The sequence below is a fragment of the Typopeltis vanoorti genome, chromosome 7 (genome assembly GCF_054136105.1).
Source record: "Typopeltis vanoorti isolate ZY-2024b chromosome 7, IOZ_Tvanoo_1.0, whole genome shotgun sequence".
NCBI lineage: Eukaryota > Metazoa > Arthropoda > Arachnida > Uropygi > Thelyphonidae > Typopeltis > Typopeltis vanoorti.
Genome location: NC_143555.1, coordinates 2,456,130 through 2,476,284, shown reverse-complemented (window position 1 = coordinate 2,476,284; position 20,155 = coordinate 2,456,130). Strand labels below are relative to the sequence as shown.

At 38.3% G+C, this 20,155-nt stretch overlaps 1 protein-coding gene across 1 annotated transcript in view; it reads right to left on the bottom strand.

Moving 5' to 3' along the window:
* Cad87A (cadherin 87A) overlaps nucleotides 1–20,155 on the bottom strand; it is a 1,045,423-nt gene that overhangs the window by 366,909 nt on the left and 658,359 nt on the right. The window contains exon 26 of the mRNA XM_090395555.1: nucleotides 6,974–7,123. Coding sequence (XP_090251681.1) covers nucleotides 6,974–7,123 — 150 coding nt within the window. The remainder of the gene's footprint in view (nucleotides 1–6,973; nucleotides 7,124–20,155) is intronic.

The window sequence follows — 20,155 nt, the reverse complement described above, 5'->3', positions numbered from 1 at the left end:
GCCTGCATGCAGGATGAACAACTGCATTTCCAGAAAGAAAAACCCCTATTTCCATATAAGAACTGCTAACTCAGTTTCAGTTGAAAAGCCCTGATAAAATTTCTTCATGACTTGGAAGGAATTTCAATCCAAGTCTTTCCAGCCAAAGTGCATTATTAAAACCAATCAAGTTAAACAGGCTCCTGTATAATAATGTTATGTTATATAATCCTTCTTAGTAACATCCTTGCGAGAAGGCAAAATGTCTAATTTTATAATTATTTCTTTTAAGGTTACACGGTGATCAGCATTCATATTTATAAATTTAGGGACATAAAAACATGTGTTGAAAAGATTATTTTATTAATTACTAATAAAATAAAACTTGATGTTTTTCCCCCTGTATCGAGGTCATCATCAGAAGGATACATATGTATAAGGAACCAAGCTACATGCTCTAGCCCTGTATACCGGTAAACTAAATCTATGTAGTTAATTAATCTTTTTCCTAGCCTGACCTCTAGTGATAATAAATAAAATAAAATAAAATAAAAATAATAAAAAAAATTTTTTTTAATAAAAAAATAATAATAAATAATAAAAAAATAATAATAATAATAAAAAATACAACTACAATAAACTGCTAAAGTCCTCATGTATTAATATTCTTCTGAATTTACACAGTTCTAATTGTTATAATATGATTTCCTTCAGTTGCTGTTGAATGTTACAAACACTTAACCAGGTTGTCTTCTTGTAGTGGAATTTTTCTTCTGCTAGTTTAGGTTGTTTTATACAGGTTGTAGATGGGTTCTCCACATTCTTGGAATGGTTAGGCCATCATTTTTGTTGAGATTTCGGTTATGTTTGAGCATTTCACAACTCTTTAAATTTCCTCTCAAACCAGGTTTTGGCGCAGTGTAGGGACTTGGTATTTTTCTAATCAATTCTGTGGTATGTTTGGAGTGCATGGTCAGAAAGGCTGGTTTTTCCAAAATGGAGATATTTAATGTGTCGTTTGTGTTCGTCTTGTCTAACTGGGATAGTTTGCCCTGTTTCCCTTATGTATGGTATGTTACATGTGCATTGTATTTTGTATACCCCTGGGTGGGCTAGGTGTGAAAGATGATCCTAAGAAGAACTGAGTAGGTGTCTTAACTTATTCATGATACTAATACCTGAATAAGTTAAGACACCTACTCAGTTGGCAGTCCGCCAGGCGGCGTCGGTGTGCTCTCCAATTTACCGCTATTGCGAGTGTATTTCCATCGAAATTAACCATCAAATGGAAACCAAACAGCGGTTACTGAACAGCAGAATACTTCAGTACAAACTGTAAGTACCTATAGCGTATTAATCCAATTATTCTTCTTCCAATTCTAAATCAGCCACATGTAAGCGCACGATGCTTACCGTATGCAGCAAAGATGGTGGCATCAAAAGCCAATGGCGAACAAGCACCACATGTCTCGCCAGCTCAGTGCCTTCAATCGATACTGACATACCTACTACGTGCTGCAGCTGCAAAACTGGTGGCCCAGACAGAAAAAGGGGCATATTCTGCGAGTTCTGTTGCCACTGGTTGCATGCTTCCTGCGCGAAAATTGATGAAGCTGCACAAAAGCTACTTATTGAACTTAACCAGCCGTTCTTCTGTTTGCTGTGTCTCCCTTCGGTAAAACAACTACTGAACATAGGTAAACGTGTCGAAAACCTCAAACAGCACATCAGTGCTTTAAATGAAACTTTTACCTCCAAAATACGGGCAGTCAAAACTAAGCTAGAACAAATTGAAAACCAGGGAAATGCAAGCTCCACTCCGCCAGCGAAAGAACTTCGCGATCTAATCGCAGCAACGGTAAACGACTTGATGGAGGCTAAACAAAAAACTCAACGCCATCATTTTGAATTTCCCAATGGAAAACGGAAAATCATTACAAGAGGATATCAACAAACTCGCTGAAGAATGTGACATCGATCCTAAGAATATCATCAGATGTTACCATTTCTGGCCTATAAATAAAAGGAAGGATGGTACGAACTTCCCGCGCCTAGTAAAAGTGACTTGCGACATGCCAACAACCTCATCAAAAATAATAACAGTGATCAACAACAAGTTCGAAGACACCTGCCCTCAATCATGCATACGTGCACAACCAGACCTATCATTTGCACAAAGGGAACAAAGACGCCAGCTTCGAAGACAACTCGAAGAAAAATGTCAAAACGGTGACAACAACTGAACCATCGACTACAGACAAGCTAAACTGGTGAAAAAACCAAGTGATGCCACTAGCAGCCACCAAGGAGACCAGCATACAGGCACCGCATAGGAAATGTGCAAGATCCATGCGGCCCAACATATGACACACAAAACCCTACACCTACACAAAACACTTCACCAACATCTGTGGCCTAAACTCCAACCTGAATAGTGTCCACTACCACCTACAGTCTACTAAACCCCACCTACTCTTCCTGGCAGAAACACAAATCTCACCTCCCCACAACACCATTTATCTCAACCTTCCAAACTACTCACTCTTCAACAACTTTCGTCCCAAGGGTGGTGTCTGCGCATACATCCGCTCTGACATACCTTACCAGAGAGCAACCAACCTAGAATCACCCAACTTTGACCTCCTTTGGTTGAAAATATCCCTTTCCCACTCAGTCCAATTCATCAGCTGTCTCTATTGCTCCCCCAACACAACCAACCACCCTGAGCTCTTTAATTTCCTCTCCCTAAAAATCGACTTTCTCCAATCCCACTTTTCCCAACAGCGAAATCATTCTTCTAGGAGATTTTAACATCCACAACACTAGCTGGCTTTTCTCCTCCAGTTGTACAGATCTTGCAGGCAGAGATGCCGAAACATTTGCCATCACTAACAACTGTACACAACTTGTCCAAATGCCAACCAGAATACCAGTTAACCCAAACCACTCCCCAAACACCCTAGATCTCTTCCTCACCAATGACCCCTCCAAATACACAGTGAAAGTAGTGAGTCCCCTGGGCAATTCTGACCACAACCTAGTGCTCATCTCCTTCTCCATGCAACAACGTTTACACAGACACGCCGAAACAAGAGTAGTTTGGCACTATAACAGTGCCAAGTGGGACAGCCTCCGCAACTTTTATGCCATATTCCCATGGTTGGACTATTGCTTCCGGCCTTCCAACCCAAACATATGCACTGAGCTTATTACCAAAGTAATCCTCACCGGCATGAATACATACATTCCACACAGCACCTGAACTGCCATTCCCTAACAAAGCCCTGGTTCTCCAAAAGAAGTGCCAAGGTTGTTGAGATGAAACACCAGACATACCACAACTGGCTGAAATCAAGAACCCCATCCTCCTTCAAAGCTTATACTGAAGCCTGTAATAAATGCAAAAAAAACAATCAACACTTCTAAAACAGAGTTCGAAAGAGCAAAAAGCAGGAAATTAGCAGCCTGTCCAAACGGCAGCCGAGCCTTTTGGTCTCTCACCAAAGCAATTGGCCGTAATTTCTACCCAACACTATTCCCACCCCAATGGCTCTACTGCATCATCACCCACAGAAAAAGCCAATCTTCTGGCCTCATACTTTGCTTCAAATGCATGCATAACTGACAATGGTAAATGTCCCCCAACCATTCCAGACACCCAACATACAATGCACCCCATATCCTTTTGCCAGGATGAGATCAGAAAAATACTGTCCAAATTAGACACAAAAAGTCTCCTGGTCCCGATGGCATTCCCCCAATTGTTCTGAAAGTTTGCACTCCAGAACTGACCCATATCCTATGTCACCTATATATACACTCCTACTCCACTAAAATCTATCCCACAAACTGGAAATTGGCCTATATTCAGCCCATCCCCAAGAAGGGTGACAGGTAACTGCCATCCAATTATCGCCCTATCTCGCTTACCTCAGTCCTGTCGAAGGTAATGGAAAAAATCATTAATTCCCAACTCCTACACTATCTTGAAGACACTCACCAAATAAATGACCGCCAGTATGGATTCCGCCACTGCCGATCAACAGGAGATCTACTCACATACGTCACCCATCTCATGATAAAGGCTATGGAGAGATTTGGCAAATCTCAAGTGGTTGCATTAGATATCTCCAAAGCCTTTGACCGGATCTGGCACAAAGGCCTACTACCATCATTTGGTCTGACCCAGGGCTTCTGTAGGTGCATCGCCAGTTTTCTGTCTAGACGCACACTCTGTGTGATGGTGGACGGCTCCCTATCCTCTCACCACTCAATTAATGCTGGGATCCCCCAAGGTTCTGTCCTCTCACCAACCTTCTTCCTGCTATATATCAATGACCTACTACAATTGACCTCCAACCCAATACACAGTTTTGCAGACGACAGCACACTACACTCTTCGCTTGCATTTGGTAAGCCTTACCCTACCCAACTCACCTCAACCTAAAGCACATCAACCACCGCGACCCTCAACTCTGATCTCCAAGCAATCCTCCAATGGGGTTCAGATAACCTCATAAATTTCAATGCCAATAAAAACCAGTTCTGTACTATTTCCCATAAAAAATAACCATTTTTTCCCAATATCCTTTTTAATGATACCCAAATCTCTAGACAGTTTGAGATCTCACTCCTTGGAATCACCCTCACATCAAACCTCTCCTGGCATAAACATATCTCAAACATTGCATACTCCGCCTCAAAAAAACTAGGATTTCTCTTTTGCTCAAGACGTTACTTCACCCCCAAACAGCTATTAACATTATACAAGTCACAAATCCACCCAACTATTGAATACTGCTCTCATATATGGGGTGGGGCCCAAAAAGCTCGACTCAATACAGAGGAGAGCAATTAGACTTATCAATGATCCATCCCTTACCAACCCCCCCCCCCCCCCCTTTCACGCAGATGTATGGTCTCTGCAGTATGTATATTCTACAAATATTTCCATGGTAAATGCTCATAGGAAATATCATCAATAATTCCTCCACTCAGTACTAAACTCATTGGAACACGTACAGCTGCTGCACAACATCTCTTCACAGTTCATGAGAAACAAACAAACAGAACAAGTTTCTTTTCCTCTTCCTTCATCCCTGCAACTTCTGCACTGTGGAACAGTCTTCCATATGTTGTGTTTCCCAAGGAATACAATTTAAAGTCATTCAAATCAAATGTAAACAAACTCCTCCTTTCCCAACCCACCACCCATACACAGTACTAATTTACTATAGGTTGACCAACCAACCTCCTGTGTATGGGCTCAACATTAAAAAAATTAATTGGAAAAATACCAAGTCTCCACACCGCACCAAAACCTGGTTTGAGAAGAAATTTAAAGAGTCATGTGAAATGCTCAAACATAACCCAAATCTCAACAAAAATGATGCCTAACCATTCCAAGAATGTGAAGGATCCATCTACAATCTGTATAACAATCTAAACCAGCCGAAGAAAAATCCCACTACAAGAAAACCTGGTGAAGTGTTTGTAACATTCAACAGCAACTGAAGGAAATCATATTATAACAATCAGAACTGTGCAAATTCAGAAGAATATTATTAAACGAGGACTTTAGCAGTTTATTGTAGTTGTATTTTTTTATTAGTTTTTTTTTATTATTTATTTATTTATTTAATTTTATTTTTTATATGTAGAGGTCAGGCTAGGAAAAAGATTAATTAACTACGTAGATTTAGTTGACCGGTATACAGGGCTACAGCATGTAGCTTGGTTCCTTATACGCATGTATCCCTCTGATAATGACCTTGATACAGGGGTCGAAACATCAAGTTTTATTTTATTATTAATTAATAAAATAATATTTTCAGCATGTGTGTTTTTGTGTCCCTAAATTTATAAATATGAATAATTTTATAATTAGTTATGCCTCAATTACTCAGTACTTTATACATGTCAGTAAAAGTCAATGAGATCATATTAAACTCTGAAGATTCTTTCAAGTAGTCTTTTGCAGTCATTTTTCATATTAATTATTTTGTAGTTATACAGTTAGAAGTCATCCATGTCAACCATACATTTTGGTTTTCATTCGTAGTGTAAAAACAAATTTTTCAAATAAGATAACTCCTTTTTATTACTTTTTTTTATATTTGGAATTTTAATTATTACTTAGGATAAAAAAATCTGACTATATCTTACACATTTTGAATTGCCTACAAAAAATGTTCTTTAATTAGAATTCCAAAATTTTCAATAGCGCTAAAAATCAAAATTATACTTTTGACACATGCATACACCCTTTTCCTCCCTTAACTATCCTATTAATTTATTTATTCATTTCTTCTTCCTATATGCATGAAAGCTCATATCAATTTTAAAAAAATATTTTAAATATCAAAAGAAATCTTTTCCTTATGATCTCTTAAAACACACATGATCTTTAAAACAAAAGAATTCATAAATAAATAAATAAATAAATAAATAAATATAAAGTATAGCTGTCCATGTGATTAGCCTAGTGGCTGTGTGCTTTGCAACCATATGCCTGGGGAAGGAGTGACGTAGGTTCGATTCCAGTCAGTGACGTGAGGAGCTGAAGGATCATCCTCAGCCATAGTTAGCTGGTCTTGGGCATGGACGGTAGGGTTTTTCCCCAGTTTATCCTTGGGTTTCTCATCCCACAAAGAAGGCAAACTGGCCTTGAGAACTCAACACTACAGGACATAGGATACACCAAGGCATAGTGCTGACCACCTTATCCTGTGAATGGATTGAGGTCCAATGATTAATGAACCCTCGACACCACAAGGTAAAAGAGGGTATAATGAAGATGAGATGAGATAAAGTATAGATAAGAGAAACATCTCAAATGGATTAAAGAATTAAGCATGAAAAACATTAATATTTATAATATTTGTATTTAGTTATCATAATCTGAATATTAATCATTGTACAGTGATGTTAAATATCAGTCCCTGGTTCATAATCATTTTTCATACTATCAATATAATATAATATATTTTATTACCTCATCATCAACTGTAAAATCTGTACTTCTTTCACCTAGGAGGGAATATTTTATTATTCCAAAATCACCAGCATCGGCATCAGTAGAGATTACAGTAGTAACAACTGTTCCTTGAGGTGAATTTTCTTTTAAATTCACACGATAAGCTGACTGCAATATACAGAAGGAAAATAATTATATATTTTTTGATTGAATAAAATGAGCAGCAAAAAAAAAAAGTAATCAGATTGAAATATAATAAAAATGAGGATACACAGAGCAAAATATTTATTGTTTTCCTCAAATGGGATTTGAGAGAATGAATATACTGATCAGAGTGTTTATGGAAAATCTGGAGACTTGCAGACTCATTTTCTGTGGACAGTATTCACTTCTAATTTCATCTTTTGTATTTATGTATCTCATGCATTGCTTACTTTGAAGAGTCCTTGATTCCTTGAAGATCTCAGATGATAATAATCATTTGATATCAATTAATAACTATCATATTAACAACTCTTCGAATGTCAATTTCAACTTCAGTTTTAAGCTAAATGAAAAAAAAATTGTTAATGTCTGGTGAGAGGACCGGAAAGATTGTAAGCCCCCATTTTTTTTAAAGCAAAATGGAAGAAGTGAAAGGGTATGATGGTTTTCATATGGACAGAAAGAAAAAGAAGAGGGAGTGGGAGTGTTGCTAATGATAAAACGCAAATTATGTCTGTGGACCATGCATGTGGACCAAGTGGAGATGCAAGAGGAAAATACTGACAATAGTTTTGGGTCAGCATGGTGTGTGGAAATTGACAAGAAGACATAGTCATGTGCTTCTATAGCCCAGAGAATGTGGAGAGTGGTGATGTAGAAATGTATAATCAATTTGACTTGGTGAATACAGGAAGGGTGATTTTAATTATGGTAATATAGACTGGAATGGTAATACAGTATAATGGACATGGTATAATATAATATAATGGTAATATAGAATGGAATGGTAACATAACTGGAATGAAGAGATAGCATTTGGGTATAAATTTTTCAAAAAAATTAATTTCTTGAAACAACCATCTTAGGCAGTATGCCAAGGTTAAGAAACTTAGATCAAATCACTTCATCAGAGCATACAACTGTAAGTGCAGTGTCACATTCCTCCCCAAATGTTGTGATCACGTGGATGATGACCAGGATCCTTTCCTCACAGTCATGGAGACTCCTGTGAGGAAAGGATATATGTGGAACTACAGGGCTGAGTAAATGAGAAGCTATAAGGGATGCTTAAGGGTCAAAGCTGTATAACTGAGAGGAGACCTCCACATAGCCTTTAAAGGAATGTGGAGAACCGACCAGGGCTTCTGACCTAATGTCCAATCCTCACCTTCTCGTGGTGCACCCTGTTGGGTATCTACTTGGATACTGAACGGACGAGGATGGGCTGGCAATTTGGGATTTAGCCGACCAAATTGTATTCTTATTGGTTAAACCAAAATAAAAAATGATGGTACAACATGACAAAATTTCATGCCGGCTGGGGCGTCACCCGGTTAAACAAGGCCCCCCGTTGTTTTAACCAGGGAACCAGGGTGAACAGTGAAAAGTCAGCTACTGGAACAAATCTGAAAACAAACCGGAACTCAACATCACCAGAGTTAAAGATCGGTACTATCAATGTAAGAAGCCTGAATAGAAAAGAAATGGAGCTAGCTGAGGAATTAGATAAGTACCAGATCGACATAATAGGGGTGACTGAAACAAAAAAGACCAAAACTGGTGAGATCTTTCTGAGCAATAAATACAAAATGTTATATTCAGGCAATGACAATCAAGGAAATATAGTAGCCATAGTATTCAACACAAAATACGAGGCTAATCTTCTTGAATGGCAGTCAGTCTCAAGTAGAGTAATGTGGGCAAATATGAGAACGGGGAACTGGACAATGAGATTTATTTGTGCCTATGGTCCCACAGAAGGTTCTACTAAGGTAGAAGTCGAGGAATTTTTTGAGGCTTTAGAAAAAGCAACTGACACAATGAAAAATGAAAAGTTGGTCCTTGTTGGAGATCTAAATAGCAGAGTAGGAAATGATTGTGAGACATACAAAAATATTTTGGGAAAATTTGGAGAAAAGAGCAAAGCTAATAATAATGGCAAATATCTGTTGGATTTCTGCTCAGGACATGGACTGGTTATTACTAACATCATGTTCCAACATAAAAATGTGCACAAATTCACATGGAGAGAAGAGGCTAGGAATAAGAAAAGTCTCATTGACTATGTTATTGTTGATAGTGATGTTTTCTCTCCTGGTGCAGGACACCAGAGTGTACAGAGGATTTGAAATTGGAAGTGATCACTATTTAGTCTTGAGCAGGATAAAATTGAATTTCATATTGAAAAGAATAACATGTAAGAAAGTTTTAAAGCGAATAAAAGTTGAGCAGCTCTCAGTTGTGAACTGTAGACTAAAATACACAAAGATTATTGAAGAAAAAATGAAAGAGTTTGAGAACAGGAATCAAACCTTGGAGATTCAGTGGCAAACTCTGAAAAAAAACATTGATTGATTCTGCCAGAGAGGCATGTGGTGAGGTTGTCTGTAAGAATAAAAAAATCAGAACTCCCTGGTGGACACAGGAAGTTAAAGAGGCAGTGAAGGAAAAGAAGAAAGCATATCAAAAGTTCCTGTCAAATAAGTCAGCATGTGCTCTTAGAGAATATAGAGACAAATGCAAGAATGCTAAACACTGTGTAAAACTAGCTAAACAAAAGTCATGGGAAGACTTTGGCAAGAATGTAGAAAATAAATATCAAGAAGGTGGCAAAATATTCTGGAGGTTGTTGAAGAAGCTTAGGAATGGCGGAAAGAGTGCTGTAAAAGGAGTTAGAGATGATAAAGGTGACATGAAAACGGGAGAAAAAGATATCCTTGTAGTAAAAAACACTGACCAGGCATGCAGTCAGGAATACATATCCATACTTGAAGTAGAAAAAGCCATCAAAGGCTTGAAATGTGGAAAGGCAGCAGCAGTAGATGATATTCGACCAGAAATGCTGAAGTATGGTGGTATAAGAGTCTTACAGTGGCTCCACTGCATAGTTCAGAAAGCCTGGACAGAGGGACGAATTCCTGATGATTGGAGTAGAGCTCTCATAGTATCCATATATAAAAAGGGAAATAAAACTGCATGTGAGAATTACAGAGGTATTTCCATACTGAGTGTTCCTGGCAAGATCTATACAAGTATACTTGAGAAACGGTTGAGAAGAATTGTGGAAGAAAAGCTTGGTGAAGAACAAGCTGGATTCAGGCCAAATAGAGGCTGTCAGAATCAGATCTTCACTTTACGACAAATAGTCGAGAAAGCATGGGAATATAACAAACATCTGTATTTAAGTTTTGTCGATTTGGAAAAGGCATAGGACAAGGTGCCAAGAGAGAAGCTATTCAATACACTGCAGTTATATGGTGTAAATGGGCATTATATCAAGCAATACTTAGTCTTTATTTGAGTTGTAAGTCAGCAGTTAGAATTGAAAGAAGTACAGGAAGATGGTTTAATGTTAAATCTGGTGTGATACAAGGATGTACATTATCCCCTCTGTTATTCATTATCTATATGGATCACATTATGAAGGAAAGTGGTATTAAACATGATATCAAAATTGGAGATGTTAATGTCAGCTCTTTGCTTTATGCGGATGATGTTATACTTCTAAATAAATCCGCTACAAGTCTGCAAGATTCTCTCACTAAATTGAATAGCTGTTGTAATAGATATGGTATGAAGGTCAGCAATAAAAAGACAAAGACAATGAAAATAGGCAAATCGCTGAAAATATCAACTGTGTTATTAAAACACTTAAGGAATAGAACAACGTAGTTAAGGATATAAATTAAATTAAACTTTAATAAATATTTTCCGATATTTCGGCAACGTCACGTTGCCATTTTCTAAAGGAACTTACAAAAAAGTTACGTGCACTTAGGCACTACAACACAGAAACTGGGAATGAAGAGATGAAGCTATTGTTCTCCTAACAGTCCTCATGGTGCCCTCTAGCGGGCTAAGTAGGTGTTCTTGGCCAACGGCCAAGAACACCTACTTAGGTCTGCAGATGTAGGCCTACAGATGTAGGCCTCCCAAATTTGGGGCAGTCGCATACAACCAAATTTGTTGAGGTTTGGAGAATTTCTTAGGGCTGAGGCTGATTCCATAAAGAGTCTTTCAAATTTGTATTTGCTACGGTGTATCACTGTAGCTTTCTTCTGGAATCTGGATACATGCCACCGTATTCTGTGGCATGTATCCAGAGCATGGTCCGCAAGCCCAGAATGACTGTATTTGTGAAAATGGATGTAGTCCTTGTGTTCCGAAATTCTGATATTCGCTGTTCTGCCTGTTTGGCCAAAGTAAGACAGTTTACAACTGCAAGGGAACTGGTAAACACCAGGTAGGTCTAGGGGAAGTGGTTGGTCTTTAGTGGAGCGGATAAGGGATGCCGTTTTTCTGTAAGGTTTGTAACAGGAGGTCAAGTCAGGTCATGCTTTTTTAAGATTTTGGTAATCTTTTCCGAGGTGCCTCAGATGTAGGGAATGGTGATGGATTTAGAGTAATCCTTGTTGGGGGGGGTAGCCATTGGCTGAGAAAGTGTTGAGGATGTGATTTAGTTCAGTGTTTAGGGCCAAGTCATTTGAACAGATTAGTTTAGCCCTGTTGTATAGTGTTTTCACTACTCCATATTGTTGTGAGGGGGTGTGGTGGGAATGTTGGTGAATGTATCTGCCTGTATGGGTGGGTTTTCTGTAAACTGAGGAAAACCAAGGATCCATTAGGCTGGCGGGTGACTAGTGTGTCTAGGAAAGGGAGGCTGTTGTTTTCCTCTTTTTCCAGAGTGAATTTGATTCTGGGGTGTTGGTTGTTTAAGTGTGTTAAGAAGGAGAGAAGTGTTTCAGAGCCATGTGGCCAAATAGCGAACACATCATCAATGTAGCGAAGCCATATGGTTGGTTTTTGTGGGGCAGAGGGTAAGGCTTTTTCTTCAAAGGTCTCCATAAAGAAATTGGCCAAGGGTGGGGAGAGTGGTGAACCCATGGCTGTCCGCTCTATTTGTTTGTAGAATTTTCCCTGCCAAACGAAATAGCCTGAGTTCATTGTGAACTGAAATAAGGCTGAGATATCGGGAGAAAATTTAGCTTGGATTAGCTCTAAAGTTTCTTTGAGTGGGACATTTGTAAATAAAGAGGACACATCAAAGCTGACCATTATGTCAGTATGTTGGAGTGTACGGTTTTCTATGCTGGCTTTGAAATGGGCTAAGTTTTTTATGTGTGATGGTGTGTTGCCAGTATAGTGTGTGAGCTCTTTGGCCAAATGTTTAGCTAATTTGTATGTGGAGGAATCAATGCCATCCACTATGGGATGTAATGGCACATTTTCTTTGAGTATTTTTGGGAGTCCTTAAATACGGGGGGTATAGAGTTAAACGGCTTTAATCTGTTGGTAACTTCTACAGGCCAAGAAGTGACTCTCTTAAGGAGCCTGTGAAGTTTTCTAATTTGAGAGTTGGTGGGATTGTAATTGATAGGGAGGTAAGTGGCCTGATCTAATAGAAGAGCATTCAGCTTACCTGTGTAGTCCTTTTGGTTAAGTACTACAGTTGCATTTCCCTTATCCGCTTTGGTGATAACTAATTCTTTATTATTCTTCATTTCCTGTAGAGCTTTATATTCCTTGTTTGATATGTTGGTTTTTGGTGGTCTTGCTTTGGAAAGGACACAGGCTACATCCAGTCTTACACTGTTGGCGACTTGATGTGGAAGGTGGCAGATTCCGCGCTCGATCTGGATCATAATATCCTCACTAGGTATTTTATTGGGAGCAATGGCGAAGTTGTGTCCACGTGACAGCGCGTTGAGTGCTTCAGGCTTCAGGGTGACTGAAGAAAGGTTGATTACCGTGTTGGTAGCAGGTTTTGGAAAGACGGTAGAGTTCTTTTTTAATTTTTCGAACTTTTTCATCTGTCGGCCTCGTATTTTTTAAAATTCTTTTTCGACAGCGGTACATGAGACGTCATGTAAAATCGACCAAAGCTCGTGGTTCAAAGTGCGCGAAAGCTCATTGGCCAAGAACACCTACTTAGCCTGCTAGAGGGCACCATGAGGACTGTTAGGAGAACAATAGCTTCATCTCTTCATTCCCAGTTTCTGTGTTGTAGTGCCTACGTGCACGTAACTTTTTTGTAAGTTCCTTTAGAAAATGGCAACGTGACGTTGCCGAAATATCGGAAAATATTTATTAAAGTTTAATTTAATTTATATCCTTAACTACGTTGTTCTATTCCTTAAGTGTTTTAATAATGCATTAACCAACGTATAAGCCTGTCTACGAGATGTCAACTGTGTTGTGAATGGAGAACCTGTGGAACAAGTAAAACATTTCAGCTACTTAGGCACAATTTTTACTGAAGATGGTAAATTAAATATAGAAATAGACAACAGAATCAGCAAAGCTGGTATGGTGGGAAGTCAATTGAATAAATTCATATGGAATAAGAGAGAAATTAGTCGGAACACTAAATTAGCTGTATACAAGACAGTGTTCAAACCAGTTTTAACTTATGGATCTGAGAGCTGGGTCAGAAGTAAAATACTTGACCAAAGACTGGAGACCACAGATATGAGAGTCCTGAGAAAGATTATAGGCGTGAACAGATGGCATCAATGGCAATATCATATTAAAAATGAGAATATTAGGAAAGAACTTGACATTGTCAGCATCCAGGAATGTGTTAGCAGAGCTAATCTCAGGTGGTATGGTCACTTAAACAGAATGGGCGAGGAAAGATTAGCAAAACAAGTGTTCTCTACCAGGTTGGCAGCAAAACGACCCAGAGGAAGACCAAGATATAGGTGTATTGATATGGTACAAAGTGCTTTAGACGACAGAAATATAAGATCTGATAATGTTGGAGTCTTGACAAGTAACAGACTGATTTGGAGGAAAATTGTAGATAGGAAATTAATAATGATGTAATTTTTTTCATATAGTACTATCATATCCTGTACACCCCTTGAGGGTACATCACAGGAATTTGATGATGATGATGATAACATTAAATGAGGAGTTAAATGAGAGGGAGATAAATGCTGTGTAGAAACTGCCAAGAGATATTTAACAACAATGTGAATATATTCAGAAGGTCAAAAGGCTGAATAAGGTAAGTAGCAAATGGATGAATGAAGGGATTAAGAACAAAATCTGAAAGAAGAGGATACTGTGGAGACAACACAAGATGAAAAATGGCAGCCATTATTTGCACGAGAAGTATAAAGAGCAGGCCAGGATTTCTGCTCATACTTCATTTAGTAAGGACAGAAAAAGTGTAGTATGAGCAGAAATTAGCAAATCAGGCCAAGAAAACCCCTAATTTTTTAAGATATGTGGTAAGTAGAAGGAAAAGCGACTATGGTAAAATGTATGAAGATGGTATACTGGTAACTACTGCAGAGGATATAAATGAAGTATTCAGTGAACAATTAATAAGGATGCATCATCAATGTAAACCATGAGAAGCTCAGATGTAGAGGAAATAGGAGAGGATGGAATAATTGTGAGTGAGCAGGAGGTATATGAGGAAATAAATAAGCCTGAAGGCAGTAGAATTTGATGACATCACCAGGTGTCTTAAGGGAATGTTTCAGGGAGTTGGCAGCAGCATTGGCATGACCGTTTAATAAAAGTTTTACAACAGTACAAGTCCCAAGGTAGTGGAAATAAGATAAAATTCTTTCACTGCATAAAGGTGATAAGGCTGTGGCTAGAAATTAATGGATAATCCATATATCTGGATTTGGGGTTAAGGCACTGGAGAAATTTGTGAGAACTAGGATACAGAAATGGGGGGGGAGGGAGAGTTTGATAACGGTAATCTTTGTGATCATTTGCATGGGTTTGTTAAAGGGAAGCCATGTTTTACAAACTTGCATATGCACTGTAGCAAGGTGATGAGTGCATGGACAGGGAAGATGCATATACAATATACTTCAATTTTGCAAAAGCTTTTGACAGTGTGTCACAAACAAGCTGTCATATAAATTGAAATGGATTGGATTGAATAACAGACTAGTGAGTTGGATTGGTAACTAGATGTCAGATTGGTATCAGAAAGTTGTATGTGGTGGTGCAGTATCCCAAAAGAGGAAAGTCACTGGTAGTGTGCTGGAAGGAATCTATTGGGGTCATTATTGTTCAATTATATACTAATAATTGTGGAATTGTTTAACAGATTGTAAGGTTCTGAAATTTGGTAAGCAATGATGGGATGCAAAATATACACTTGGTGGGGAAACTCTGCAGGAGGTAAAGGAGACGAGAGAGATCTGGAAATGGTGGCTGACAAGGAACTGAAATGTACAAGGACTTGATTCAGGCTAATATGGATTATTTTGCACAGATTTGGTTACATAATTTTCAGTTACTGTGATGAGGATATATTTTATTATTTTTATCTGAGACCTCCAGGAGTCAAGGACTCATCAAGAGATGCTATAAATCACCCAAACCAGCTATCATACCTTCTCTTAAATTCATTCACACTAGATGCACTCACTATCCCTAAGGGCAAATTATTTCACTCACTGCTCTCTGGGAGAAAATCTAGCTCTTACTCCTTTCTTGACTGTGAACAAACTTGACTTCCATGGATGCCCCCATGTTCTCTCCCCATCTTCCATATAATGTAAAATTTCATGAGTTAAAATCCTATAACACCCATTCAAAGCTTTATAGACCTATATCATATCACCTCTCTTTCTTCTGTTAGCTAGAATTTGAATAGACTGGAAATTACAAAATTTCCAGTCTATTTGAATCACTTTGTAATTGCTGAATATCAGTAATATTCAGCAATTAATATTCCTGATTGCCTTGCCTATCTTTGCATCATCGGCAAACAATTGCACATCTGACGATAGACCCTGCCTGATATCTTTAATGTATAGATTGAACAATAATGGCCCAAGGACTGAACCATGAGGTACACCACCGGTTACCTTAAATCTGGCAGATTCACACCCACTGTATACCACTTTTTGATATCTGTCTGTCAACCAGACCCTGATCCACGTTAAGAGATTATATTCTAATTCCATATTCTCCAGACTATTTTATGAAATAGTCTTTCGTGTGGTATCCTATCAAATGCCTTAGAAAAAAACCAACATTGTTATGTTAGAAAGGGTCCAGAAAAGATTCACAAAGGTGGTAACTGATCGTCAGAATGTGGAGTATGAAACAGATTTAGGAAATGTAATTTGCAAAACCTCATGAATTGGAGAAGGAGATGGAATATGATTGAGACATAAGTTGGCCAACAGTTGTTACCAGGTTAACATGGAAGAATTTTTCATAGAATAGAAATGGGAGGGGGGGGGGATAGAACAAGAAACTATCCCTGGAAACTGTAATTAGGAGGCTGTGAGCAAAGGAGTGAGGAGTAGATACTTTGCATGGAGAGGATTTGGTGAGTGGAATGCATTGCCTAATAGTGTTGTTAATGTAGATGCAATGAATGAGTTTAAGGCATAGTTTGGTGAGCTTGTGATTGTGTTTTTACATGCCACAATGAATATTTGACTCCATGGATGTATGATGTTAATAATAATAATCAGGCATATTATCATAATAATGCCACCAATCTAAATGTTGCATCAGTAGCTTTTGCAGTATCTAAATAATAGTTGCTATTGACTCCTTCCATAGATTATCACTTGAAGAATGTGATCAACTTTTTAATATCTTGGTGAGTTGTATGATTGCAATTTAGCACTGTCTTTTGGTTTCACTATTAAACCAAAAAACATTATACTGGTACCCCAAGTAATAATAGTGTTTACAAAACAGATTCACTATCAGGTGTGCTTGCACAAAATTTTAATACATCCAGTTATCCAAGTTTTTTCCCTCCATATCAAGAAAAACGCATGGCAAAAACTTTGCATTAGCGATGAACCTTATGAATTTCTTATTCATAATTAGTTCACTTATTTGCTGTTCTGTATGTTAAGAGTAAAGCTAATACTGTAATAATGGTAAGTATCTGCTGGAATTCTGTAGAACATGGAAAAAGAGTTACCAAAATAAACAGGTAGATAATTTCATGTGGAGAAAATGGACAAAAATAAAAGAAAGTCTCATTGATTATAGGGCTGTTGACAATTATCTCTTCTTATTCAAGATAAAGATTATATAAAATAAAAGATTTGAAAGGGGAGGATTTTATTTCTTGTCAAGTATACTATTCTTGTTTTACTCCTATATTCAAGTGTAATCATAATCATGAGTGTGAAGTAACTATATATACAAGTAGGCATAGCATGCTGACTTCAGATCAACATATTACTGATTATAATTAACCAACATTAATCATAACCAGTGATATGTCCATACAAGGTAGAGATGCAAGGGGGAAATGGGGCCAGTGGTTTTGAGGCAGTATGGTGTGAGATAGAGGTGAATAGAATCAAATACTTGGTGGGATGTTGTTATAGACCTGGTAATGTGGATGGTGGTGATAGTGAAATGTATAGTCAAATAAGCCAAGCAAATAAGAAAAGGGTGATCATTATGGGTGATTTTAATTATGGCAATATAGACTGGAATGAAGAGATAGCAACTGGAAGTAAAGAAAATGAGTTTCTTGAGTTTTTGAGGGATAACTACCTCAGACAGTATGTAACAGAGGGCACAAGAGGATTAAGGGTCTTGGATTTGGTCATCTCATCGGAGGATGTAATTATCAATGAGGTATCAAATCATCCACCAATTGGTGAAAGTGACCATGAGGTGATTACTTGGGTGGTTGCCAGCAGTGCAAGGACCCCTGTGAAAAAAGGGTATATGTGGAACTACAAGGGGGGTGATTATGAAGAGCTCAGGAGACAGCTTGCAGGTGTAGCATGGAATGAGGAGTTAGCTGGAAAAGAGATCAATGCAGCTTGGGGGATTTTCAAAAAATATTTAGTGGATGCAATGTCTAAATGTATACCACAGGTGAGAAGGTTAAATAAGTTAGGTGTGAGATGGATGAATAAAGAGATTAAGCATGCAATACAGAGAAAAAGGGCATTGTGGAGGCAGCATAAGAGAAGTGGAAGTAACCAATTTCATGAGTTCTACAAAGACCAGGCAAGGAGAGTGACTTGGTTGGTGAGAGTAGCTAAAGAGAGGTATGAACAGCAGTTAGCTAATGAAGCTAAAAAGAATCCTAGGGAGTTCTTTCGATATGTAGCCAGCAAAAGAAAGAATGATTATGGAAGGATGACATTGATTGGAGGAAATGGTATAAAGACAGCTGTTGCAGAATGTGTGGTGGAGATACTTAATGAGCAGTTCATAAAGATCTTTCAATCTTGTGAATGTGACTTCATGGAGAGATTAAGAGCAGTTGATGATGGGGAGGAGAGACTGACTGTAAGTGAGCAAGAGGTGTTTGGGGAGTTGAGTAAACTAGATGTAAATAAGGCTGTGGGACTTGATAATATATCACCACGTATTCTGAAGGAATGTGCCAGAGAGTTGACACCTGCCTTGACATATTTTTTTAATATGAGTCTTGCACTTGGTCAAGTCCCTAAAGAGTGGAAGGAGGGCAAGATTGTGCCACTTCATAAAGGAGGTGATCGAACTCAAGCATCAAACTATAGGCCTATCTGTGTGTCGGGTGTTGTGGTTAAGTTGTTGGAGAAGCTTGTGAGAGCTAGAATCCAGAGTTGGGTTGACAACAATGGTATAATCTTTGATGGACAGCATGGATTTGCTAAAGGGAGGTCGTGTTTTAGTAATCTACTTACTTATTACAATAAAGTGACTGCTTCCTTGGACAGAGGAGAAGGATACACAGTAATATACTTGGATTTCGCAAAAGCTTTTGATAGAGTGCCTCATGATAAGTTGACAGTCAAACTAGAGCAGATGGGGTTGGATATTAGATTAGTGCATTGGATTGGAGACTGGCTATCTGATAGGTATCAACAAGTTGTGTATGGGGGTGCAATATCCAGGAAAAGGAAAGTCACTAGTGGAGTGCCTCAGGGATCTGTTTTAGGGCCATTACTATTTAACTTGTATATTAATGATATTGGGAAAATTTGGATGGAGATATTCAGTTGTTTGCAGATGATGCAAAGTTGGGAAGAACCATAAAGAGTAGTGAAGATGTTGTGGCCTTGCAAGAAGACTTGAATAAATTGAGTGATTGGGCAAGCAAATGGGGGTGTGAGTTCAATGTTGCAAAATGTAAGGTTTTAAAATTTGGAAAACAAAGATGGGATGCAGAATTTATGCTTGGTAAGAATATATTGTTGGAAGTAGAGGAAATAAGAGATCTGGGAGTGATAGTGGATAAGGATCTAAAATTTAGGGGTCACATCGCCAAAATTGTGAAGACAACACAAAGACTTCTGGGAATGATGAGGAGGACACTGACGTGTAGAAGTAGGGAGATTCTTGTTCCATTGTATAAGGCTTTGATTAGGCCACACATGGACTATTGTGCCCAGATTTGGTCACCTGGTTTTCAGAAGGATGAGGAGATGTTGGAAAGGGTCCAAAGGCGACTGACTAAGGTAGTTTCTGACCTCTGGAATGTCGAGTATGAGGAAAGATTGAAAAGATGTAATTTGCAGAGACTAGTGGAGAGAAGGAAGAGGGGAGATATGATAGAGACCTACAAGTTGGTAAGGGGTTGCTATAGGATCAATGGTGGAGAAGTTCTACAGCGAATAGTGGGAGATCAGGGGAGAACCAGAGGTCATCCCTGGAAACTGTATAAAGAGGGTGTGAGTAGGGGAGTGAGAGGCAGGTTTTTTTCGTGCAGAGTTGTGAATGATTGGAATGCCTTGCCTGAGAGTGTGGTGTCTGCAAGGAGTTTGAATGTGTTTAAGACCTGGTATGATGAGATGTGTGTGAGATAAAAGGACCTCCTAGATGAGTCTTTGACTCCATGAGGTCTTGTTTATTAATAATAATAATAATAATAATATAATCTGCAAATAAACCTTCTTTACACAAACCTTAAAGATTTGTGTAAAGAAGACTCCCAGTTCACATAGGTTTTTGTTGATAAATTAATTTTAAACGAGTGTTTGGGTGTGTGTTTATGTGTAAGAATTATAGCAGAAGTTGTGTATTTCTACTATAGTAGTG